Raw genomic sequence first — 26,261 nt, forward strand, 5'->3', positions numbered from 1 at the left:
AAAATCGTTTCTTTCGCCGGACTATACAATTTGGGACATATGTGTGTATATCGTCAGGAGGATTAATAAGCTTTAACCTCTCCATGAGCCATATCTGTAAAATATGCATTTAATTGGTATTACAGTGTAAAAATATTTTTAGTTCTTTGTAAATTAAAAATAGTATCATTTTATACCTGTAATAAAATTGGAGAACCTTGAAAAGGTGCTCTTGGGTTCTTTCTTAACGCATCCAACCATAGCATAGTCTCTCCAACAATTAGCGGCATTGGATTTCTCCCAGACTCAACTTGTTCTATAACAGATATAATCATTAATTGACCTTCATTATCCTTACCACTTACTAAAAGTAATTGGTTAAACATGCAAAAAAGAAAAGCCCTTCTCTTATGGACACGAAAATCAAGATTAGGATTGTCATAAAAATAATGTGCAAATTCTGACAAATCAACTACATTCCCATGCACTATACGTTTTAAGGCCGTACCCCTTAGATAAAAAAATCATTCAAAATCTTTATAATAATATTCACTAATTCTAGGCATTACCGCAAGATCTGTGGAATAATAGCCTATAATGGCTCCAAATTCTTCCGGTAAAGGGCATATTTCATCATGGAAAAATCTAAAACAGTAAGTATCAATATCCCAATAGTCTATGGCAGAATGAATAAAATCCATGTCAAGACTCACCCCCTTTACTCCAAACATACCCCCCATATGAGAAGAATCTAATGTTTTTTTCTCTTTAGCAGTTAAAAGACGACACCACTCATTCATGTACCCACAGAAAGTTCTTTTAGCTAAAGGCATGATTTCTAGTTAATTAGTTAATTAATAAACTGGTTAAATTATGCAGTAAACGGATGATTCGGGGGCTATTTATAAGTTTTTCTTCACAACAGACTTCAATTTCTGAAGGAAATAGGAAAGTGAGTCTGTCGCGTGGCGACAGGTTGAATTACGTGGCGCCAGTTTATTTCTTTGCAGCAACACCTATTACGCGTGGGAAACCGTGTTTTTACGTGCTGGAATTCGACTTTGACTTGACTTATTATTATTTCATACACCCTTATTATTATTATTATTATTATTATTATTATATTATATTAAGCTTAATTAATTTTAGGCTTATTTTTGATAATTATACCTTTTTTTTTCTTCCTTTTTTTTCATTTCTTTTTTGGGGGAGAGAGTCGGTACCCTCCACTAATATTAAAAATGACGAAAATTTTGCGCAAAAATTACACTTTCTCACACACTCACATGCACAATACATTTGTTATAAAATAATAAGTCAGGTAAATAAATTGTTAATAAATAATAAAGTGCATATATATACAAGTGTCTAGTACATAGATCATGTGAATAAAATAGACAAAGTCCTACAAAAGTCAAAATAAGTAAAACACAGGTACAACTACGGTGTCGGAGGTCGCAAGTCGCGAGGGACGCCAAATGTATCAAAGAATGTCCTACTCCGTGGAGTATGTCCATCATCGCCCCCTGAACCACCAGGCGGCGCAAACTGCAACTCAAGGCCAGGCCACCTAACCTCACCCTGAAACCTGACAGAAAGAGGCTGGGGCTGCAAAGGCTGCTGCGACGACGAGCCAAACTCGTATGTCCCACCACCCATCCTACCTCGAACGGTCGGCCCGGTCGGAACATGCTCAGGTGATGACGCCGAGTCCTCTGCAGCGGCCGGCTCAGAACGACCACCTCGGCCACCGGAAGTAGTCCGGCGACGCCTCGAGTCGGACCTAGTAGTCTCTCTCCTAGGCTCGGGTCTCGACCGAGTGCGTGGAGAAGGAATAGGCTGCCCCTGCAAAAGTAAATCAAAGTTAGCAAGTGCAAATGAAAAAATAAAGATGAAAGTAAAAGCAATACCTCCTCAGCATCATTGCTACGACAAGTAGCGCGGTTCCGCAACCTCACAAGCTGGCTGCGAAAAGCGTCTATGCACCTAGCCATAGCCGTCACCACCTCGCGAGAAAACTGTCAAAGTAACTAAGTCAGTAACAATTACGAAGCAAATATGAAGATAATATGTGAGAAATCACTTACTCGAGTCTGGTGACGAGGAATAGACCGCTCCACAAACTGCTCTCCCTCTGGAGCTGGCGGAATAAGCTCCTCGATCGACCCATACATACCTTGGTAGCGTATGGACATCCGCGGAGGAATGAACTCCCTAGGGCCAGCCTGTTAAGAATAAAAAGTTAGAAAAATACTTGGGGGCTACCTAAAGAAAGATAAACAATAAATAAAAGCATACCGCTGCCTCCTTTGAAAGGACAGGAGCCGGCGCTAGCAACGGTAGCAGGTCCTCCTCATAGCTCTGCTCGAGGAGAACGTAAGACCTCCAAGGAGTACCCCGGGTAGGCCCACCAGCACGATCCCGCTGCAAGGCATCGTGGAACATATGCCGAGGTGGAGGAGAGGGAACAACGAAAGTATCTGAGGAATGCTGGATGGCTACCCTCTCCCCTAGGTAGACCATCGCGTCGTACGTCCCCAGAAAGTAACGACGCTCGGCTGTGTACTGCGCCGCCAGCGCAGAGATAGGGAAAGCAGCCCAAGGTCGATAGACGGGGCTAGGCTCCTGCAAAAATCACTAAATAAAACACTAACACCAAAAGATGATAAAAGAAAAAGTATGAGTTATAGAGACCTACCGTGCGCATCATCCTCAAAAGCTGCAGCCAACGTGCAGCGACAAATACATCGGGAACGCAGCTGTCCCGACTGAGCCTCAGCCTGGGCCCGAACAACGATCGGTCCCAACAACTCCAGAACCTCCGGCAAATAGACGGTGACACCAGCATCGAAAGGCAGAGGAGTAGACTGGAACTCTAGCCCCGTAATGAGGCTGAAGTCAGCTGGTGTGACTGTCATCTCACCCCAGGGAAAATGAAAGGTGTTGGTGGTGTCCCAAAAGAACTTCACCAAAGCTCGGACGACGAGGTTACCCCCATCGTATGAAAACATAGCCCGGGTGGCCTGCAGCAGAGGAGTCTATCCACATGACTCCCAAAGACGACGAAGTCCCTCATCGCGGCTGATGAAGTTGTCGTACAAAGAAATGATGGTGGAATTACCCGAGCCGTGGCTACGGGTCCTCCCACTCGCAAGACCTCGTCGGATCCGCTCCGACAGATGATGAACCGGCGCGTGAAACAGGGTGCGCTCATCCCAGTCCGGCATGAGACCCAGCCTGGAAGTAGAAGGCACGTCCTCGCCCTCACTGGTGGGCTCGTCCTCTCGACGCGTGTCTCTCGACCGAGAACCGGAACCACGTCGTCTAGCCATGCTAAAGTATGTAAAAGTAATTAAATTTAAGGCTCTATGGTATCTAAGGTTCGCCTAGGCCGCATGATACTATGTTCGCAAAACAGAGTACGTAGTACTAAAACAGAGCAAGAATTTCAAACGAGCATGGAAGCATTTTTCAAGCAAATAAACAATTTCTTGCAAACATATGATGAATATTGTGACAAATTGTACAAGCAAAAGCAGTAAAAATGCAAAGAACGACCCACATTGTTCCTCACGACCTTAAGAGGTCCAACAATGGTGAATCGCTCGTTTCTTCACCAAATTGAGTCAAACAAGTCTCAAAATACTCCCAAGGTAATATACAAGCATAATTAAACAAATTCAAGGCATAAAATTCAACGAACAAAGCAAATTAAGCAAAAACATTTTCGAATTTTTCAAAAATCCGCGAACAAGAATGCATAATTCGTCAAAAACCGAGTAGATTTTGAGAAAAACTTACATAGATCGGGAAAATAGATGAGAAAAGCTTCGATTTGCAACAAGTTTGAGCGAATTTGGTTAAGAAATGAGCGAGAACGAGTGAAGTGAAGTTTTCGTGAGTTTTGAGAAGCAGAGCAGCGAAATAGAAATGAAGAAGAAGACGGGTTTAAAACCCCGATTCTGTCGCCAAGCGACAGAATTGTCGTGAGGCGACAGACTCTGTCGCGTGGCGACAGGAGCGAAACCTCGCGACAGACATTTCTGGCCAGCGCTGGAGCGGTGACAGAATACTGAGCCCCTCCTTATGGTTTTATGGGTCTATTGTTTGGGTTCCTTGGTACGCCAGTTAGCCCCTTTAAGCAAAATTGACATGATTTAGTCAGCTTGATTGCAATGCATTAAGTGATCGACTTGATGAAGATCGTCTCACTTAGCTTAAAGCGCCTAAGTATTGGCTCATAATATGGCACCGAAATAATGGTTCAATAAAAGCACCGAAGTATTGGCACAAACATAAAAAATAACAATAATAACAATATATTAAGGGTCAATAAGCAGAATGAGTCTTTGGCGATGTCCCAACATAGAGAGGAGTTGTCAAGTGGTGAAGCACAGCCGTGGCGAGGTAATGCCACAAATTTTGGAGATGGCGAAGCAAGGTCAACTTCGACGGTCCCTCAAGGTAAAGAAGAGATTGTCTACAGCGGCGATGCACTGCCGTGGCAACGTACGGCCACAACCTGGAAGATGACGACATACAATTTTTTTTTTAAGATGTTCCCGAAATACTGTGGAGGATTGTCACCAAGAATATTGAAGGCGACGACATACGGTTATCTTCAATGATGGCGTTCACGAGGCACTATGGAGGTTGTCACAAACAACAAAGAAGCAACAACAAAGATGGTTACGTTCAGAGACGTGTGCTCGACGGTGCAAGATACGCGTTTCTTAACTCTTTTATCTGTTTAACTAATGATTAGTTTGCGGGTATCGGTGTTATAAGAATGATTTGGAATCGCAGAACGTTCAAAATTGTTCTCCGTCCCTATCGATACTTTGACTTTCGTTTTCGAAACATTTGTTTCTCCAAACTCAGTCAAAGTGGGGGCTTCTGTAGACACCCATTTGTGTCTCCCTAAAACCAAACCCGGTGATGAATACCTTTTACGTCGAACCATAATCGAATTAGGTGAAAGTGGTTGAAAGTCAAGTGTTGCGGTTTAGTTTTGATTAAAATTCTCTTCTCTCTGTTTTTGAAAATGACTTTTTATTTGAAAATAGCAAAACCAGTTTAGTTTGGTCCATAATTAAGGTCCAATAATAGTGTTGATGGATGGGGCTCGAAAAGACCTTTCCAACGATATATTATAAGCCCAACACTACAAGAAAAATGTCTTTTCGTAGCGATTATTTCGTAGCGATTGTACATTCGCTACAATATGCAAGTATGTTTGTGAAATCATTAAGGAAGTCGTATCATTTTACAATCGCCATGGTTTTCCCAAATAAAATCGATACGGAAAACATAATAATATCTATCCACACTATATTTACACATTTATATAATTTTGAGAAATCGTATCATTTACAATCGCCACTAAATCCCAAAAATCGATACAAAAAGTCTTTTCAACACTAGATATATAAATATTGTTTGACAAAGATACATAAAATATATCATAGCTTATTGGTGAAACATTTACTATAAGAGTTTGAGGTTGCATGTTCGAATCTTATAAAGATCACGTGCATGTTTTTTTTTTTTTTGAAGAAAATGAGTTCAACATTTATAGCGATTGTAATCGCTACAATAATCACCACGATTGGATGTAGTTTTTCGTATCGATTATTAAGGCCAACCCCAACGATATTGAAAACCACTACTAAAGGCTAAGGCAACGGGGGATATTGTATCGAATGATCATTCGTTGGGAAAGCTTTTTGTTGCAATTACAATCGATACTAAAGGTTAAAATAATCGCTACGAAAAGGTTATTTTCTTGTAGTGCAATTCCAATGAATAATGAGGAAGTTATGGCAAAAATACTAAACTGGGCCTGGTTGATCATTTAAATACGGCCCAATGATCTAGAGGAGGGCCCAATGTTAATTATTATTCCTAAAATTATTAGGATTAATTATAGTTTTCTAGAAGTTTCTAGAAAGTTCTTTTTAATTCTAATATATTAGATTTAATAATTAATTATTTTAAAATAGACTTTTATTTGGAGTAAAATATCGTTTTATTATCTTAAAAATACGTATTTTATCTTCTGTACGGATTCCGTAGATCAAGTTGATTAAAGATCGGATTCCGCGTGAAGAAAACGCGCTAATACAGGTTGTCGCCAAACGACAAGTCTGTCGCCGCGCGACAGACCCTGTCGCCTCGCGACAGATATTGTCGCGTCGCGACAGAGTCGATTCCTGGCGACAGCGTGTAGTTTTATTCCTTATCAAATTCTATGATTTTTCGGACTTTTTCCTTATAAATAGGGTCTCAAACCTCCGTTTTTATTCATGATCTCTCATCAACTCTCCTTAATTCTTTCTATTCTCTCTTGAGCAATATAGCTTATTCTTTCTCTCTCTTTCTAAACTAGCTTTTTTCAAACACAATTCCGCATTCACAAGATCTTGAATCACTTATCCAAGTTCGAAGTTGCCTTCGCCCTAGACGTGCAAGGTTGATAATTTCTGAGGGTTTGGTCCAAAACTAGTCAAAACTTTATTCAATTTAATTCTTTAATTCTTTAATTATTGTCTATTTATTTTCATTGAAGTTACTAACTTGTGTATTTTGTTATTAGAAAGAGGTACCGGGCTTCAAAGTATGTAATCTTATTACTCTCTTTCAATGTAGAAAGCATGCTTATTAATGTTTAATTCCTAGTATCATGTTAGGATGCTTTTAATGCTTTCTAGTATCATGTTAGGATGTTATTATTGCTTTCTAGTATCATGTTTAGGGTGCCTTTACTCCTTTCTAATATCATGTTAGCGCCATGTTAGGTTTAAAGCTTTGATCTTTATTGTTTAGTGACATGCTAGGGTTTGTTATTAATCTTGTTAGTATCATGCCTAGGATCTTGCTATTATTATTAAGCTTTATTATGCCTTATCATGCTATTATCATCGTTATTGATTTATTATGTTGCTTTATATTTTATTGTTATTGCTTGATCACACCTTTTATGATTGTTAAAGGGAATTTGTACTTGAAATCACTCTTAATAAGATAATTATTAATTTGGTTTAGGCTAATGTGATTTTAACTCAAGTGATCGCCAATAATAGTATTATTTGTGCATTAATATTCAACCAACATAGATAAACAGGGTAGGTTTAATATAATGTTTGTATGTTATTCGAAAAGTGCACATGAATACGAGCAGAACAAAGTAGAGGCCTATTTTATAGGGCGGGTCCTTTCTTTTGTAGATTGGATTCGTACCCTCATCCCCGGACCCTATTTGGTTCAAGAGCTTATGGAGTAGTTGATGGTCCTTTTGGATTGTCTTTTGGGTTTACAAGTTCCTAAAACTTGTTGGCGACTCTTTTTGCTCTTTTTCTTTCCCTTTGGAACGCCTCCGTACTTTAGTGTATGATCACAGTGGGGTTCAAGTTTGGGGTTATCATAATGCTTGAAATATTCCCTACAATATGGCACTTAGAACAAAATGCAATAACACGATTTGGAGCCCTTAAAAGGGATAATGAGTTCAAAAAAATATTCAACAAATGCTTGAAGGGATGTGTGACAGAAACAGAATTTGAAGAAAGATGGAAAGAAATGATACAAAAATTTGATTTGGTTAATCATGCATGGTACCAAAGGGTGTACAATCTAAAGGAAAAGTGGTGTCCAGCACTCAGTAAAGATTTCTTCTTGGCAGGAATTCTTTCATCACAAAGAAGTGAAAGTACGAACCATGCAGTAGGATTCAGAGCTAATAAATCAACAACACTGACAGAATTCTATGGCATCTTTGTAAGAACCATAAAAAGATGGAGAAGTGATGAGAAGTATAATGAGTTTACCTGTAGCAAATCAATAGCCTTTACTTCATTGCCACTATCCGGAATGCTAAAGCATGCTGCACAGGTACTTCTATATTCCTTTATTACATATATCTAAGACCTGAAAACAAACAACATAAGCAAATATAAAAATGATACATGCAAAAGAACATGACTGGTAGTAAGTTATTGCTCTAATGTACAGGTTTACACATTGTCTCTGTTTAGAGACTTCGAAGAGGAATTTGGATACTCAATGGCGACCACAGTCCAAATTCTAGGGAGAACTGAAGAAAACATTATTCTTTATGAAGTATCTCTAGAAGAAAAGCCATGGTCTTCCCAACACGTAAGTTACAAACATGAGAGCCAAACTATATGGTGCACTTGCAAGAATTTCGAAGCTTCTAGTTGGCTATGCTATCACTGCCTCAGAATTTTACATCTACATTCTATTACAAGAATTCCAGAGAAGTACATTAGCAAAAGATGGACAAAGCTTGCAAAGTCTGAAGTATGGAATAGAATGGAAAAAAAGGATCCAAAACTCCCATATACACCATGGAGACATATATGATGAGAAAATATTATAACTTAATCTTAAAGAGTCAAGAAAATGAAAAGGCAAGAGCATTCATGTAGGACACTTCAAAAGCTGTATGAAAATGGTGGAAGACTTACTTGCGGCTGATGCTTTTACAGAGGAGGTTGCTGCAAGTGATGACAATTCTAATGTGGCAGAGAGTGCTCAGAGTAAAAATAATACTACTACTTCTTCATCAACAAGTACAACCATACCCACTATATCAGACCCTAAGAGATCTGTAACAAAAGGGAGAAGCAAGAGAGCAAAAGGAGAACTTGAAAAAGGGAAGAAATCAAAGCAAAAACCATTACCAGATCCAAATTCAGAGTTTGGATCGAAGACACCTAATGTGCGACTTTTTTGAACTTGTAGTGAGTTTGGATGAAACACAATTGCAAACTTTTTAAAAATTAACCGTCCTATTAGCGGTAGGAACAAGCATACTACTAAGAGCATGCATAACAAATAACCTCTTAAATTCATCACCTCCATTCACCAACTCCTTGATCCTAGTTTCTAATCTAGCCAAAGGTATCAACTCCTTAACACCAACATCAAAAGCAGCTCTCCATTTATTTTTCAACGCACTATCATCTTGAGATTGACCTTTGTAACTACCCTTCATTTCAGGAACCTCACGACCTTCTACCTTAGGCAAACCAAAAACATCACACACATCATCCTTAGTCACAACAAACTCCTTACCTTCAGCCACACAAAACATACAAGTATATCCATTAAACTCTCAACAAGCCAAGGAAGTATACCTCCAACCATACTCTCCACACGTAAAGACAACAAACCACCAAATCCAACCTCTTCTACATGTTTTTTTTGAGTCGGAGAAAGCCCACTTACAACCTTAACTAATGAAGAAGGTCTACAACGACAGGTAATTTTCCTATCAGGCCTGAAAAAACAAAAAAAATTATTATAACATACTTATATACTGAAATTTAAATTATCATATAAAATTAAACATGAATTATGAACATTTATACAAATTTTTATACTTATTCTCACAAAAGTGACAATCATAATCACAAAAAATGATACTCATGACACTCATTAAAGGGATATAATACTCAAAAAAAGTGATTACTATCAAAACTTTCACAAAATGATACTTGCACTCACAAAAGTGACATTGATACATACAAAAGTGAAAGATATACTCACAAAAGTAACACTTAATATATTGACACAAAAATCACATAAAAACATAATTAATCAAAGTTACCTATACTCTTACAAAAGTCATAATTCCATTCACAAAAGTATAGCAAATATACAATATTCTAAAACATAAAATCTTACTCGTCATCCTCTTTTTCATGCCTCTTCCTTTTATTTCCCTTGGATGTACTTCCTTCACCTTTCAACTTCTTTTTTCCTCCTGCATCCATTTTATTTACTGTTTTCTCAGCTCTACTATAACGAAAACCTTTGATAGATCCTACCAATTAATTAAAAAAAAACATCACAACAAATTTTTTTTTAATCTGGCATAATACAATTACTAAGATACACTAATGTGTATAGACACACAAAAATTAGGGAGAGTGCTTCAAAGAAAATAGCTATAAGTTAAGTAATGCTAATCCAGCTGAGAGAAAGGTTTCAGGGTAAATGATGGATGTGTCAGGGGATGTAGAGTGGGGAGAGATACCCAACATAAACTCTATAACAAAGAAGCCATATTATATGGATACACTTACTAATATTTCACTCTAAAGTCTGAGATGTGAACACAATAAGGGAGTTCATGGGCCATGACTCTTGAATTTGTGTTTGATCACAATAAATGCTACTCTTCACAATCTATACGAGTAGCTCAAAATGATTAAGGTTGTCTACTGCCAAATCAGTAAATAGCCTACAATATAGCTCAAAAGGCTAAATAGCTAGCAACACAGCAACATAAGAGCACTAACGAGCCCTCACATTTCAACATGATTCTTCAAGCCCTCACAATAAATGACTAATTGTACTACTATGAACATGCAGTTTATCATATGGACATTTTTACAAACACCTAGTAGGCAATTCTCAAAATAAACCTAATCTAAGAAAAAGCAAGTGATTAAAACGCACAATCAAACAAACATAGCACAAACTGAACAAAAAAAAATTGCGAAAAGGAGAACAAATACTAACCTAGAGCAACATTATCATCACCAGAAACCAAACTCTTCTTCTTCACCATTGCAAAAACTACAAAAAATCCTAAACAACGAAAACCTAAAAATCAAAACACTTAAAACTATATAAAATGAAATAAGATTGAGTAAACAAACCTGAAATCAGCAACAATCAACTTCAAAGTGAAGAAATTAAAGATCGAAGAGAGAGAAATTGAAGTAGCAACAACGAATTTCTGCAAATCGCCAAAAGCAAGAGAAGAAGAGAAGTAGAAGAGAGAGAAAAAGATCAGAGAAAGAGAAGCAGAATAAAGAGGAAAGAGAAAATAAGAAAGTTTTTTTGTTCTTTTTTCTTTTACACGTGTGAGCCCAAATTGGGCAACCCAATTTGCACTTCCTTGTTGTGATTTTCAGTAAATTAGTGAAAACCCAGTTTTATTAAAAGTTTGTCTTATAAAAAATCGTAATACACCAGGTTTATATGCGGTGGGCTTTGGCAAAAAAATGGCCAATTTTGAAGAGAGGCTTCGAGCCAAAAATACCATGCCTAAATCTGCTACTTTAGCCAAAATTATCGTGCCCATGGCCAAACCCTACATTTTAAATTTGGGATGAACTAGAGCGGGTCGGGCTTGTTTTGATCTGGCCCATAGTATGTACAACTTTTATCTTTATACTCTCTCCTATACTCTCTCCTATTGATAAAGTGTGTTTCGGGGTTTTTTGGAATCCCTTGGGATACTAGTCGCACTCTTCGGACAGGATGGCTCGGACACCTGCGAAACACGAATATTCCGATGCCGGAATATTTGCCTCCGAAGGTTAAGTTAGTTACCGGAATTCGGAAAGCTAGAGAGAGAAAGTAGAGAGAAGTTGGAGCTTTTATAGGGGTGGGAATTTGTGCCCCTTTAGGGTTAGTGACCTAGGAAATTGTGCTCTGATTGGCTGCGTAATCAGTGAAGGGCACGCGTCCCTTAGAGGTGCTGTTTTTGCGGTATTCAAGGATTTTGGGCCTCCTGATGTCAGGAGGCCTTCAATCTCTTTTTCAAGTGCTCTTATGTTTGACACGTGTCATCTTCCTATAGGGACACGTGTTGCTTCTTGATTGGGACACGTGTCGCTATGAGATTGGACCACGTAATTGGGATAATTTTTACCCTAAACATTTGCCCCTCAGAGGGGGTGACTCGTTCTTCACGGGCCACCTCCTCTGATCTCACTCGTCCGAGTACTTAGGCGTTTTGAGCGTTTGAGGATGTTTGTAGAGGTCGGACAGGGTCGTCCGTCCGTCCGATTGGGTTGGATGCCTTGTTCGACTCGCGTGACATCTTCAAAGGACTTTGTCTGATTGTCAGGCGGACGGGATGGGCCAAATGGCCTTTTTGACAAGCAACCTTCTATTCTCCATTATTTCGAGAAAATGGTTCAACTCTCGAGGCAGGTGCTGAATTTGACGGACAATTATGACGTCTGTTCGAATTCCATCTTAAATGACCTGATGACACCCGTTCGTATTCCGTCTTGATTGACGGGGTGGTTTTTTAACCGTTTAACTCCTAGGTTAAAATTCTTTGAATGTTAACCGTTTGGTATTCTTTAGACGGGAACGGCGATTTTACCATTTTACCCCCATGAATTTCGCCTATAAATAGCGAGGGTTTAACCTCATTTATTTTACTTTGAATTTTTAACTTTCTAGAGAGAAGTTAAAGCTTCTAGTGAGAGAAAGTTACTTTTTCTTCGAATCTTCAAGAGCTCAGCCCTACACCCGAGTTTTCCGACCAAGTGTTCGAGTTTTCCGATCAACCTACATCTAAGAACTTTAAAGTCTTCCATCTTTCTACTCGGACGAAGGTAACCGAATACTTTCCTTCTCTTTCTTGATTTTTATTTACTTGTTTAATTTCTTCGAACACACTGGCTCAACACTCGGCCTCGTCCGTTTCTCCTCATGAGGCCGTCTGTTTGCCTAGGACTAAAATCTAGAGTGGACGGGGACGAGTCCTTGTCTTTGTGGAGTGGGTCCATTTCTAGTGCGTACCAACTCACCCCCACCTATTCTTTTATGTCCCTGCAGCCGAACATGGCGTGTACGAAGCGGACGCACGACCTTCTTGCTGCAAGAAATCCGGATGGCAGCCTAGTCCAACCCTTGACCTCCTATGATTCGAATAATACGATCATGGAGACCACAACCACAACCTCAAACACAAACACAAATACATCCACCACTATTGGTGGTAGTGAATGCTCGGCTGTCGAAGTGACCGCCTCTTTTGAAGAGCGCCAGAATCAGCTAGGCACTTCTACATCTGGGCGGAGCCTAAGTGTATCCCGCGCTTTATTTGCTAGCTCGATCCTAGGGCAGAACGAGTTGCCAACTTCATGTAACGCCCCCGACTTTTAATCGGCGCTACCGGACCATACTTAACTCGTCATTCGTAGTGGAATTAATTAACCATAGATAAACCATTCTTTACTCATCATACACAGCGGAATTAATCATATAGATAATCTTATAAACCACCTGTGGGTTATGGGCCTACAAATAAACATACTCCTTGGTAAAAAAGATTCCTTTAAAATAATACAACTTCTAGGCTACAAACTTTCAGAAATAAAAATAATTTATCCCTCAATAAATCTTAATTCCAAAATACATTGCATAAAGCCTTGATTTCATAAATCCTCAACACTACAAATTCCTTTAATCACTTTGCCTCCTGACTAACTTGAACTCCGATCCGTCATCATCATTCCTGTACTTATCCATAAAAAATAGAAAATAGAGAAAACACAGGAAAAATCCAAAAATGAGTGGAAAACTCAGTAACATTACTTTAGCCCGTAAAACAGTTTTCTTTCAAAATCATTTGACCACATATCTTATACTTTATACATACATAGTTGTTCAGAGATAATCTAATATCATTATCTTTAAAAGTTGAGTCGACAAGGATCATTCCCTTTACATAAGATCCTAGGTACGCACAGGTTTTGGACATAACATAACTTTCATTCGTGTGGGATTAATTCCCCATTTTCATTAACATACTTTCCTCCACCTGTAACTCACCCATTTACCATGTTCAGTTCATTTTCCAATGCCAACAAAAGTAACATTGTATCATATTAAATCATTTCTAAACAACTTTATACCTCAGCTCATATAAATTCATATTGGCACATTTCATAATCATTCATTCGTAACATTTAAATAAAATAATCACAATCATTAAACATTTAACAGGGGTAAGACATTTCCTACTATCAAGGGAAGCCATTACTCCTTACAGGGGAAACCATTGCTTCATCATAATAGATTATGTTTGCATTTCTCATAAGTTAATAGAATAGCAAAAACGACAGTCATTCATAACATCTTGTAAAATGGTAAGACACTTTACAATCAATCATACATTTCGGCATATCGTAATATCATCAATACAATATCCTTGTGAGTTCTCATAAAGTCCTTTAATAGAATTCATGTATTCCTAATCTTTTTGGTGGACATGCTAGTCGCTAGACAGTATGACATGGCGGAACTCTTCCGCGATGGGCCGATGACCATAACATAGAGCAGGTGCTCGACATAGTTGGGCTGGTGCCCCATGGGTACATGCATTGCATGACCGAAACATAACATATACTGCCAGACGGACTAGGTCTTTCACTTTCATTTATTATGTTGTGTATCTTTTAATAAGTTATTCGTAGATTATTAACAAACTTTCGAGAGATCCCCAAATCAATAGAACCTTATGTGTGTGTGTGTCTATATATATATGTATATATATATATATATATATATATATATATATATATATATATATATATATATATATAATATAATATATATATATATATATTATATATATATATATATATATTATATTATATATATATATATATATATATATATATATATATATATATATATATATATATATATATATATATATATATATCATGCATATAAATCATAAAACTGAAATACATTAATAAACATGTTTATCATCTCGCAAGTCATTTATACAAAGATATAAAAGATCATGTCATGTCATTTCCACATACCATGCTTTTAAATCATAACATGCCAAACATATCATACGGGCATACATGTGATACAATAACATCCCATTAAAATTACACACGTGCACTCATAATCACAAGACATAATTGTCACACATACAGGTCTAAACACAATCGCTAGACATAATGGTTACACATACAGGACTAGACATAATGATTACGGGACTGAACACAATTGCTAGACATAATGATTACACATACAAAACTAGACATAATGATTTCAGGACTAAACACAAATGCTAGACATAATGGTTACACATACAGGACTAGACATAATGATTACGGGACTGAACACAATTGTTAGACATAATGGTTACCTCATTTGATCATCTTTAATCATCTCACTTATTCTCCAATAATCATCATCCGAACTCTCAACCCCCATCATTAGTCCCTCATTGACATAACTCATTCGATCATACCCAATAATATAAATACTCATTAGTAACCTCTCAATTCAAAACCTTTAATAAAACAAGTATAAACTTATTTTTAGAGAACAAAACAAGTATTAGTTCATTTAGAACAAAATAAGCACTACTTTAAAAATAGATACTACCACTATTCATATTAGTAGAAAATATTACTATAAACACTTTAATTTAGAGAACTCTCAAATTGCTTTAGTATCAAAACTCATTTTAGGAAGTTGAATGTATGAAGTGCATAATCATCAATTCCTTGTGCAAAATAATATTAGAATATAAACAAACACTACACTTTTAAGAGTAAATAAGAACAAACATAGAACTTAGATAGCAAGCTACTACTATATTTTAACATCATTTTCTTATCATCAAAACATCTACAGAATCGTTTTCAAAGAAAGTAAAGAGTTTTTATCTCAAATAAAGGATAAACTTATACTCAAAATAAGAGCAAATAAAATAAGCTCACTTTGGTTTCATGTGTACAGAGTAGTCTCAAATATTCTCGGTTTCACCAAACATGACACGAATGGAGGAAGAAGAAGAGTGCGTGGCTGCGGTGCGTGAGCTTGGTCGACGGGAAGAAGAGGGATGGCAACAACGGCCTGGAGCAGGGAAAAGGTGCGGTGATTGCGGCAATGGTGGTGTCTCTTTAGCAGCAAACTTACGGGTGTTACTAACTTGGTACAAGAAACTTACAAGGGAAGGAAGAGTAAAGATCAAGATTGCTATATTAATTTGATAAGCAATAAGTAAAAGAGTCAAGCTAAACCAATTCGGCTTTCAATACTTAGCCATGAAGCAGAAGAGGTAAATGGAAGACATGGGTTTTGTTTCTTATGGTTCATGAATTGAACAAATGAAAGAAAAGAAAATGGCTTTCAATCCCCATTTCTTAACCGTGAAGGAGGAGAAGAAATAAGAGGTGGTGTTTGTCCTTTTGTATGAATAAGGGTATTTTGGTCATTTCACTTCATCGGGTGAAAATACATATTTAAATACAAATCTTTAAATATTTAACGGATCATAAAAATATCATTTGACCTGAAATACATTTTAAAATAAATTACTTTCCTTTGTAAAATTACCTTCTGAAATATTATAATCTTAAAATGAAATTAAGACTAAAACATTCGTTCTTGGTAAAATAGAAACTAAAATTTAATTAAGATTATAATATAGATTAGAGTATAATAAAGCATGTTTTAAAATCTCGAGCATTACACTTCATTGCCCCGCTCTTCATCTCGAACGGCCACCCAGTTCAATCTGGCCAAAATCAGCCAGGGACTCCCGTGGCGGCCGCTGTTCTATTTGGCCAAAATCGGCCACAAGCTTCTGCGGCCGCTCCTGCTCAATCTGGCCAAAATCAGCCATAGGCTTCTGTGGCAGCCGAGCGAAATCTTTCTCCTCCCCTCTCTCATCATAGCAGGTCGGCCAGGCCTAGGATTGACATTCACATTGCTGAGCCGACCGACCGCCCCCGTAACACTCTATCTGGAAATCACAGTTCGGGGGGGTGGAAAGAAAGACAAGGGCAAGGCCCCCTTAGTGCCTGAAGGAATTGTACTAGCCGAGCTAGGGCAGGGCTCGGTTGGAGGTAGCTCTGTCAAGGCAGATGAGTTGGACAGAGTCCTGCCCCACGACTTTGGTTTGGCAAGGGCCATGAACCACAACCGACTGAACAGGAAGATGAAAACCCTGACGCCGAGGCCGAGGTTGAGGAGATTGACTTCAATAGCCCCTACGGCTGCGAGATAGGGGCAACCTCTTTGGGTTTCCTCAACGAATGCTTCGAGGAATGGGAGAAGTTCCTCATGCTAGGGGAGGGCTTCAAGATAAGTCCCCACCCGAACCTCAGGCTCGGTGACCGCCTCTGACGACCCAAGAGTCGTCCGCCGGGGCTTCAATGTATATAGGGTGGCCCTAGAGGTCGGCCTCCGCTTTCCCCTTCATCCATTCATCCAGGAGCTGCTGGACGAATATCAGATTGCCCTGGTCCAGCTGATGCTGAACAGCTGGGCCAATATTTTTGGATACTTGGTGACTTGCCTCAAGATTGGCTTCACCCCTAACTTCCCGGTCTTCTGCACCATGCACAACATGGTGAAGCTGAGGGCTGATGCGGACGGGTGGTTCGTTTTGCACACCCGTCCGGAATACATGGTGGTTTTGCGCAAGCCATCTAAATGGCGCGATTGGAAGCAGAGATTCTACCTTGTTCGGACCAAAGATCGGGAGTTCAACAAAAATATGAACAACTTCAACTCCTCCCCTATTCAGCTTGGACGAGGGGATCACCAGCCGACCCGACCTCCCATCCATCCGGACCTTACCCCACTACTTGACTATTTCTCGGTCAAGAGGGAGTTTAGAGGGGGTCGTCGAGTGCCCATTATCCCCAAGTGGATTCCCCTAGTAATCTGGTTAAGGGATCCCTTGTTCATGTCCTCATTCGGCCTGCTCCAAAATTATACTCCAGGTTGACTCTTGTAGCATGCATACTTGACTTTATTTTGATTTGAGAATTTTCTAACTCCCAATTCTTTACTCTTGACAGAACAAGCCATGTCTCAACTCGACCCGGCACAGAAGGGAGAGGTTGACATGAATGAGTTCAACATGGAGCACTATCGGCTCCTGAGGCAGCAGTATGAGGCGGCGAAGGGGGTACGAACACTTTCTTCATTCCTTTGCCTTAAGAATTTTTTTTTTCCTTTTTTTACTCGAACAGGATAACCTTACTAAATGCTTCTTTTGTTTTTCAGTCACCTACTCCTAAGCCAGCGAGGAAGCGGTCGGCGTCTGCTTCAAAGGACGAGGGGTCGTCCAAGTCTCGCAAAATCTCGGCTTTCAAGACCCCCTCAGGGACGCCGATAGCCAGGGCAAGGTCGCGGGTTACACCATCGCAACCTAAAGGAGAGCAACCCCAGCTAACACCTAGTGGGGACTCCAAGCCTTCGGAGCCACACCCATCCAAGGTGGCCCGAGAAGAGCTTGTCCGCAAGGACGGGGAGGGAGAGCCGTCCCAGGACCAAACGGCCGGCCAAGACTCAATTTCGCATGTTGAGTATCTGGGAACCCGGCCAACGGGTTCCCATGCTGAAAAAGGGCATATGTCCCCACCAAAGGTGGACGAGCACCCTCTACCAACGCCCACTCCTGAGAGGCGTCCGCACATTCCCAATCTCTCATAAGGTACTCATACACCTCCACCTTTTCCCTTCTGAGTTTTCTTTTATCAAATTTCTCCTAACTTGTGTTTTTACTTTGTAGACATTTCTGAAGAGATGGATGCTCGGCTCCCTGGGTCTTAATGACCGGGGCCAAGCGCAAGGCTGTCCGGGACGCTATTCAACAGGCCGTCCCGGCCGAGGCTCATGACAAGTTCCGGGGTATCCATGATGGGCACCTCGGTCTGATGATCAACAGCTGTGTTGAGGTATGCAGACTCATCTTCTTACTGAGTACTTAGCCAATTTCCTTTTTTTTTTTTTAACTTTGTTCATTCATCCGCAGCTTCTCCTTGGGTCCGTTCGAGTGATAGCTTCAACAGACAACTCAAACAAAGCCAATAAAAGGTCGTATACCCAATGATTGATTCGGCGTTCACCTAATCTAAGGGCAATATTATATATGATTTGATTAACATATTAGTAGTCATACCCTTCAAGGTATAAAATCTACTAAGTTAATCAAATCACTTGGAATATGGACAAGGAAAACGTCGAATAAAAGGGCATACCCCCAGTGCTCGTACGAAAAGCAATAAAAAGCATAATTAAATTGTGCAAAATTGCTAAAATGCATGGACAGTGCTAAGCCGAATTTTTCAGGGGGGGTACCTAAGCTCGGCGTTATGCAGTACATGACTAATGAAATAAACAGGAATCTGGTGGTCGTCCCTTTCAACAAGTAGGACGGCACTTAAGGAATACTCTAAAATGGCAAGATACATATATAGCTTTTCATCCTTGAGTGGACTAACGAGCTGAGGGAGCGTATGCAGATGGTTTTTAAGTTGCACAAAGGCTTCCTCGGCCTCTTCCGTCCACTTGAACATGGCTTTTTTCTTGATTGTCTGAAAGAAGTATCGGCACTTATCCCCTGACCTAGACAGAAATCGGTCGAGCGCAGCTAAACAGCCGGTCAGTCTTTGCACTTCTTTAATTATTCTCGACCACTTCATATCTAAAACAGCCTGAATCTTCTCAGGGTTGGCCTCAATCCCACGTTGATCAATCATAAATCCGAGAAATTTGCCAGACTTAACACCAAAAACACACTTTTTCGGATTTAACATCATCTTGTGTCGCCTGAGTTCGGTAAAGGTTAATCGGAGATCATTGAGATGATCGGTTGGCTGCCTTGATTTGACGATCATGTCATCAATGTAGGATTCCATGTTTCGGCCAATCTAATCTCTAAAGACAGTGTTGACAAGTCTCTGAAATGTAGCAGGGGAATTTTTAAGGCCGAATGGCATAACTTTGTAGCAGTACAGACCCTACTCGGTCACAAATGCGGTTTTCTCTTGGTCTTCTTCCCACAGGGGGATCTGGTGGAATCTTGAGTATGCGTCCATAAAGCTCATTAGTACGTGTTCGGCCGTTGAATCAACCAACCGGTCGATTTTAATCAAGGGAAAGCTATCCTTAGGACACGCCTTGTTGAGATTAGTGTAGTTTACGCACATTCTCCATGTCCCATTTGGCTTCTTCACCAGAACTACATTTGCTACCCTCAATTAGGGTAATAACATTGCCGAATGAAATTGGCGTCCAGTAGATTCTTCACTTCTGCTACGGCTGCAAGATTCCTCTCTTCTCCATGATTTTTCTTTTTCTGCTAGACGGGCTTTATCAATGGATTTACCGCCAACTTGTGGACGGCCAGACTTGGATTTATGCCCGGCATCTCATGTACTTCAAATGCAAAAATATCCTTAAATTCTCTCAGCAGCTTTGTCAAGCCAACTCCAAGCAAGCCCACAGCCACGATACCAACCTTGACCGTCTGATCGGGCTGGTCTAGGTCGAGCACTATGTCCGTGTGATCACTAGCCAGCTGTGGCCAACTCTTCTGGCCGGCCAATGACCATTAGCTGCTATGCCTGCTCTTTCTTAATGCGCTTCTGGCCGATGTGCATTGCTTGGAGTACCCCTTCATTTGAGTTTGGCTCGGACGATCGTCATCGTCTTCTAGCTGTTGGCTTCACGGCCAGCTGATTGCATTCCTTTACCATCTTTTGGTTACCATGAATGGTACCAATCTTCCCATCCGTCCTCTCAAACTTCATCAGCATTAGGTGCGGTACGATTACACCCTTGGCTTCTATTAGAGTCAGACGACCAATGATGACATTGTAGCCTGTAAGCTCCTTGACCACCAAGAAGCGGACGACCATGTCCCTTCCTTCTCCCTTCTTCCCAAACCGGACGGGTAAATCAATCCGTCCGACCGGGTGAATGATACTCACACCAAATCCAACAAGCGGATGGGAAATATCCTAGAGGACATCCTCTGAAAACTTTAAATTTTTCAGACATCCTAGGCTGATGATGTCGGACGAGCTGCCAGTATCAACTATCACCCGGCCGACCTTCAAGTTTTCTACCTTCATAATGAACACCATAGGGTCATTGTGAGGAGCCTTTTATCTCGCCTCGGTCAGCCTCGAAGACCGTCACCTCTGGGAAAGGCTCGTCCTTCACACCCTCGGTTTGCATCACATTGCCCAACTTCTAAACGTCCTGCTTGATTCCCTTCATGGTAGGGCCGCCTACGGCAAAGCGGCCTGATATGACGGCGACAAAACCAGAATCAGTGTTATTTCCATCATCTTCTTTGTCATTTTGCTTTTTCTTCTCGGATTTGCTGTCTGTCTAAGTGTACGTGAATTTTGACTTCAAGACGTACGAATTCTACGTGCCCTTTTTGGCCAGTTTATCCAGCATTTTTTCAAATATATGCATTCATTCGTGTCATGTCTCATGTCCTTGTGGTAATGATAGTACTTGTTTTTGTTGCGGTATTGGGTCGAGCCTCTCAACTGTTGGGGCTTCTCGAACTCAAATTTATCTTTGATTTCCATTAGGATTGAATAACAATCCTTGTTGAACTCATACTGAGGCTCGTACGTCTTGACCTTTTTTGACTTCGTCTGCTGGCTGTCGGCCACCCAGACTTCCTTTCGCTTGCCGTTTCCTTCTTTTTTCTTCCCGGCCGACTTTTGCTGAGAAGGTTGCTTCTTTTCATCTCCCTTGGCCGGTTGTTCTGCTTTAGTCAGGAAGCAAAAATCTGATGCTTCAATGTAGGTTCTCGCAGCACGCCTGCGTACGTCCGACCTTTTTCCTGACCAGATCAAACGTCCGAACCCTTGGGATACTGGTCGCGCTCTTCGGACATGATGGCTCGGACACCTATAAAACACCAATATTCTGATGCCGGAATATTCGTCTCCAAAGGTTAAGTTAGTAACCAGAATTCGGAAAGCTAGAGAGAGAAATTGGAGCTTTTAATGCTCTTTTTCAAGGTTATGTCACAATCCACCCCTCCCATCATAAATGATTGGGGTATTTATAGGGGTGGGAATTTGGCCCCTTTAGGGTTAGTGACCTAGGAAATTGTGCTCTGATTGGCTGAGCAATCAGTGAAGGGTACGCGTCCCTCTAAGGCGTCGTTTTTGCGGCATTCAAGGATTTTGGGCCTCCTGATGTCAGGAGGCCTTCAATCTCTTTTTCAAGTGCTCTTATGTTTGACACGTGTCATCTTCCTATAGGGACACGTGTTGCTTCTTGATTGGGACACGTGTCGCTATGAGATTGGACCACGTAATTGGGGTATTTTTTACCCTAAACAAAGTGCATCACTTTAACTGGTACATATGTCGATGCATAACTCTGACCATTGTAGACACCCAAATGTGTCTCCCCAAAACCAAACCCAGTGATGAATACCTTTCACGTCATTTGATTATCGAACAAAGTGAAAGTGTGAAAAGTCTAGTGATGAGGATGTTTTTATTAAAATATCTTCTCTTTCTGTTTACAAAAATATTTCTTCTCTTACTCTATTTATGAAAAATAGTCGGTCCAATTTGGTTTGGTCCATGGTAACGGTCCAATAATAGTGTAGTTGGATTGGGCTCGAAAAGAGCTTTCCAATGACATATTATAAGCTCAATTCCGATGAATAATGAGGAAGTTATGACTTAAATTAAATTAGGCCCGAAATGAATTTTATATGCGGCCCAATGATCTAGAGGAGGATCTATTAATTATTATTCCTAAAGTTATTAGGATTGATTTTAATCTTCTAGAATATTTAGAAGGTTACTTTTTAATTCTAATGAGATTAGGATTGATAATTATATTTTAAAGAGTTTTATTTTGAATAAAATATGTGATTTGGCACAAATGTGATTTTAATCTGCTAAACGCGGAATTAGCTGTATTAAGAAGATGATTCCGCGTACAAAGCGCGTTTTAATTTTGACTTAGCGCGAGATGACAAAGCTGTCGCCTGGCGCTAACAGCTGTCGCCTGGCGCTGCTCCTGTCGTCTGGCGCTAACGACAGGAGGTATTTTATTCCGAATGAGACTTGATTTGATTCCGTGATATTTTTCCTATAAATAGGGGTCATATTTCCTTGTTTTCAATGATTCATCAATTATCATCATTTATCATCAACAATCAATCACCTCTTTTTATTCTCTCTCTATTCTTTTTCTAAACCTTCCCCTCTCACAAAATTCCTCATACACAAGTTCTAGACACACCTAGCCAAGTTCGAAGTTGCCTTCGCCCTAAACGTGAAAGGTTGATAATTTCTGAGGGTTTGGTCCCAAACCTTATTACAATTCTTTCATTAGATTTATTGTTTTAGTATTTTTCCTTGAAGTTACTAACGTGTGTATTTTGTTATTAGAAAGAGATACAGGGCATCCAAGTAAGAAATTTAATTGCTTTATTGATCTTTTGATATAGAAATCATGCTTAGATTATTTGTTGATTCCTAGTATCATGTTAGGATGTTTTATTGCTTCCTAGTATCATGTTTAGGGTAATAACTAAAATTTCTAATATCATGTATATTTTATTATGATGCTTCATATTTCTTTCCTAATATCATGTTAGTGTCATGTTAGGGTTAACTGATCTTTAATGTTTAGTGACATGCTAGGGTTTGTTATTAATCTTGTTAGTATCATGCCTAGGATCTTGCTAATATTATTATTGCTTTGAGATTGAGAAGATTATTATGATTGATGATGATTGTTGTTATTATGTTGCTTGATATTATATATATTGTTATTGTTATTGCTTGATCACGCCCTCTCTTGCAGGTTTAAAGGGAATTTGTACTTGTAATCACGCTTAATAAGATAATTAATAATCTTGTTTAGGCTAATATGATTATAATTCAAGTGATCGCCAATAATAGTTTTGTTTGTGCATTAATATTCAACCAACATAGATTAAACAGGTTTAGGGTTAACCTATTGGTTGTATGTTACTCAGAAAGCGCACATGAATACAAGAAGAATAAAGTAGAGGCCTATTATTAGGGCAGGTTCAATCTCTTTTAGGTTGTATTTGTACCTTCATCCCCAAACTTCCAGTCATGGTTCCAGACCTATTGAAATTAACGATCTCCTGGATCGTTATTAAGGGGTGTAACCTTCACCCTGTGAATGGTTTGCAAGTTCCTAAAACTTGTTGGCGATTCTTTTGCTCTAGCTTCCTTCCCTTTGGACGCCACCATGCTTAAGTGTATGATCATAGTGGGGCTCAAGTGTGGGATGCTTGAAATACTCCCTACAACCATCAATATCTTTTATGAAGTGTTACTAATCTATGAAAAGGGTTGGAGAGAAAGTGAAATGGGTCGAGGTTGATAGGGGATTTGCTTTGCTTTGTTGGTGGGGTGAATGGGGGGGAGGGGGAGGGGCTGATCAAAGGTGATCGACAAGGGGGCTCTAGGTCGACGACAACAAGCGACGAGGGATGCTAGTCGACGGTGACCAGAGAGAGTTTTGGTCGACGGTAGCCGAGGGCTGATTGGGAAGTGTTGTTTTTTTTACAAAATGTTTACTTCATAATTAATTTAAATAATGAATTTTAATTAATATTAAAAAGAACCAATTATAAAATGACACATGGGATCATTAATCCAAAAATCAGCTACCCCAAATCCAACATGAAATTTACATAATACACCAGGGTGTACCATGAGCATAGTACACCTTGCCTTCCACGTTGGATTTTACATCAAATTAATACTTAATCTGCCAACTTTACACATTTAAAAAAAAAAAAAAAAAAAAAAAAAACTACCTCAATTCATGTTATTAGGCGTGATTATCTCCCTTTTGTTATAACTTCCACATTTTAATTGCACCAGATTTTCAACTTTAATTATGGAGAGAAAATTTGTTGTTAATTTCCACCCATTTTTAAATTTGAATTTAGAGAGAATTACAGTTAGAATTTTACAAAGAATTATATTGGCAATCCAAATTACAGAGATTTTAGCAATATAATGTCCTACCAATCTGAATTTTGCCATGATTCAGATTCGAGATTCGTTAATTATGATCTAGATAATGATGATATTGACCATGGAGGTGAATTTGAAGACATTGTAACCGATGGAGAAGGTAATTTTTTGGTTTTCGTATTATTTTAATTTTTGAATTTTGGTTATTATGTCAACATAATTTTGATATTATTATCTTAAGTTTCAAATCAGAATATTTCTAATATTTATTGAATGTGTTAATTCCTTATATTTAAGTATTTATATTATAGAATATAGAATTTTATATACATTCGATTTTCCGATTTTCGGTTGTAGGTTGATGATGAAGTTCTTTTTAGTGACCCTTATGTTCTTTGCTATTTTAACAGACTAATCAATGAGTTGTGTACTCTTCCTATAGTATGTTCGTTGATTGTAGGAGTAATGTTCTTTTTAAATTTATATTATTTAAGTCAACGGTTTTTTTGGGGAAATATTGATGTAGTAACTTTTTAAGGAATAATTTTATAATATTTGATATAAAATATAATATTAAAGAATTTTTTTTTTTAACATGTAAGACATATACATTACAGTAGTGAGGTATATGACCTATTTAGTTTACTTATTTATTGTGCATTATTTTATGTTATAATGTACATTCATATGTGATATAACAAACATAGTTTATTTTTATTTTTGTAGGTTTTATTGAGGCAAAAGAATCTGAATTGCTTCATAGAAAAGTAAAGTCTAACGAAGAGGCATATGATTTATATAATAGATATGCATTCAAACATGGTTTTGGTACACGTAAGGGAAAGTTGAATACTAGAGAAGACAAGTGTACAATTCAACAACGATTTTGTCAATGTTCTTATGCTGGGTTCAAGAGGGTTAATAAGCCTGGTGCTGAACTAAAGGTGTATCAAAAAAGAGACTTCCGTACCGGATGCAAAGCCATGATTCAATTTGATGTAGACAAGGATTCTGGTTTGTTTATTGTAGTTAAGCACCTTATGGAGCATAATCACAGTAGAGTCCCTATTTCAAAGAGGCATTTGATCAGGTCACATAGGAAGGTTAGGGCACACTCATTAAGTTATTAAAGAACAATGATTTTATATTCAACGTACATTACTTTATTTCATAATGTACATTATATGATAACTATCTGAACATTATTTGTTTAATTTATTATAGGTCAGTGATGAACAGGTTGCAATGCTTAGTAGTTTAACTGAGAATGGTATACCTATTGCTGATGTTGTCCGTGTTTGGAAAGGTCAAGCTGGAGGCGAGGCAAATCTTGGTTTTTTGTGTAGAGATGCATATGGTGTTTTAGCTGCGGAGAAGAAAAAAAATTTTGATGGTTGTGATACAAAGCAATTACTTAGTTACTTTAAAGAACGAAAATCTAAAGAATATGACTTTTATTATGATTTTGATGTTGATGAGAAAGGTCATTTGCAATCCTTCTTCTTTCGTGATAGTAGAATGAAGGTTAATTATGATACTTTTGGAGACTTATTGGTCCATGATACTACATATCGTACAAATAAATATGCTATGATTTGCGGTCCATTTGTTGGTATGAACCATCATAATAATAATGTTATGTTTGGATTGGATTTTTGATAATGAAAAGTGGGAGTCATTTGTGTGGTTGTTCAATACTTTTTTGAAATCTATGGGAGACAAATA

The 26,261-nt window shown here is 38.8% G+C and overlaps 2 protein-coding genes across 2 annotated transcripts; both read left to right on the forward strand.

Moving 5' to 3' along the window:
- The first annotated feature begins 7,404 nt into the window (after positions 1 to 7,404).
- LOC145578109 (protein FAR-RED IMPAIRED RESPONSE 1-like) lies at positions 7,405 to 8,361 on the forward strand. Its single transcript, XM_081635499.1, has 2 exons — positions 7,405 to 7,869; positions 7,990 to 8,361. The coding sequence occupies exons 1-2, from the start codon at positions 7,405 to 7,407 to the stop codon at positions 8,359 to 8,361; spliced, it is 837 nt and encodes a 278-aa protein (XP_081491625.1).
- A 16,217-nt stretch (positions 8,362 to 24,578) lies between these two features.
- Positions 24,579 to 26,195, forward strand: LOC145578110 (protein FAR1-RELATED SEQUENCE 5-like). The gene is made up of 3 exons (XM_081635500.1): positions 24,579 to 24,696; positions 25,263 to 25,639; positions 25,761 to 26,195. Exons 1-3 carry the CDS (start codon positions 24,579 to 24,581, stop codon positions 26,193 to 26,195), a joined length of 930 nt encoding a protein of 309 aa, XP_081491626.1.
- The last annotated feature ends 66 nt before the right edge of the window (positions 26,196 to 26,261 follow it).

Source organism: Chenopodium album, chromosome 14, assembly GCF_948465745.1.
Source record: "Chenopodium album chromosome 14, dcCheAlbu1.1, whole genome shotgun sequence".
In the NCBI taxonomy this organism is placed as follows: Eukaryota; Viridiplantae; Streptophyta; class Magnoliopsida; order Caryophyllales; family Amaranthaceae; genus Chenopodium; species Chenopodium album.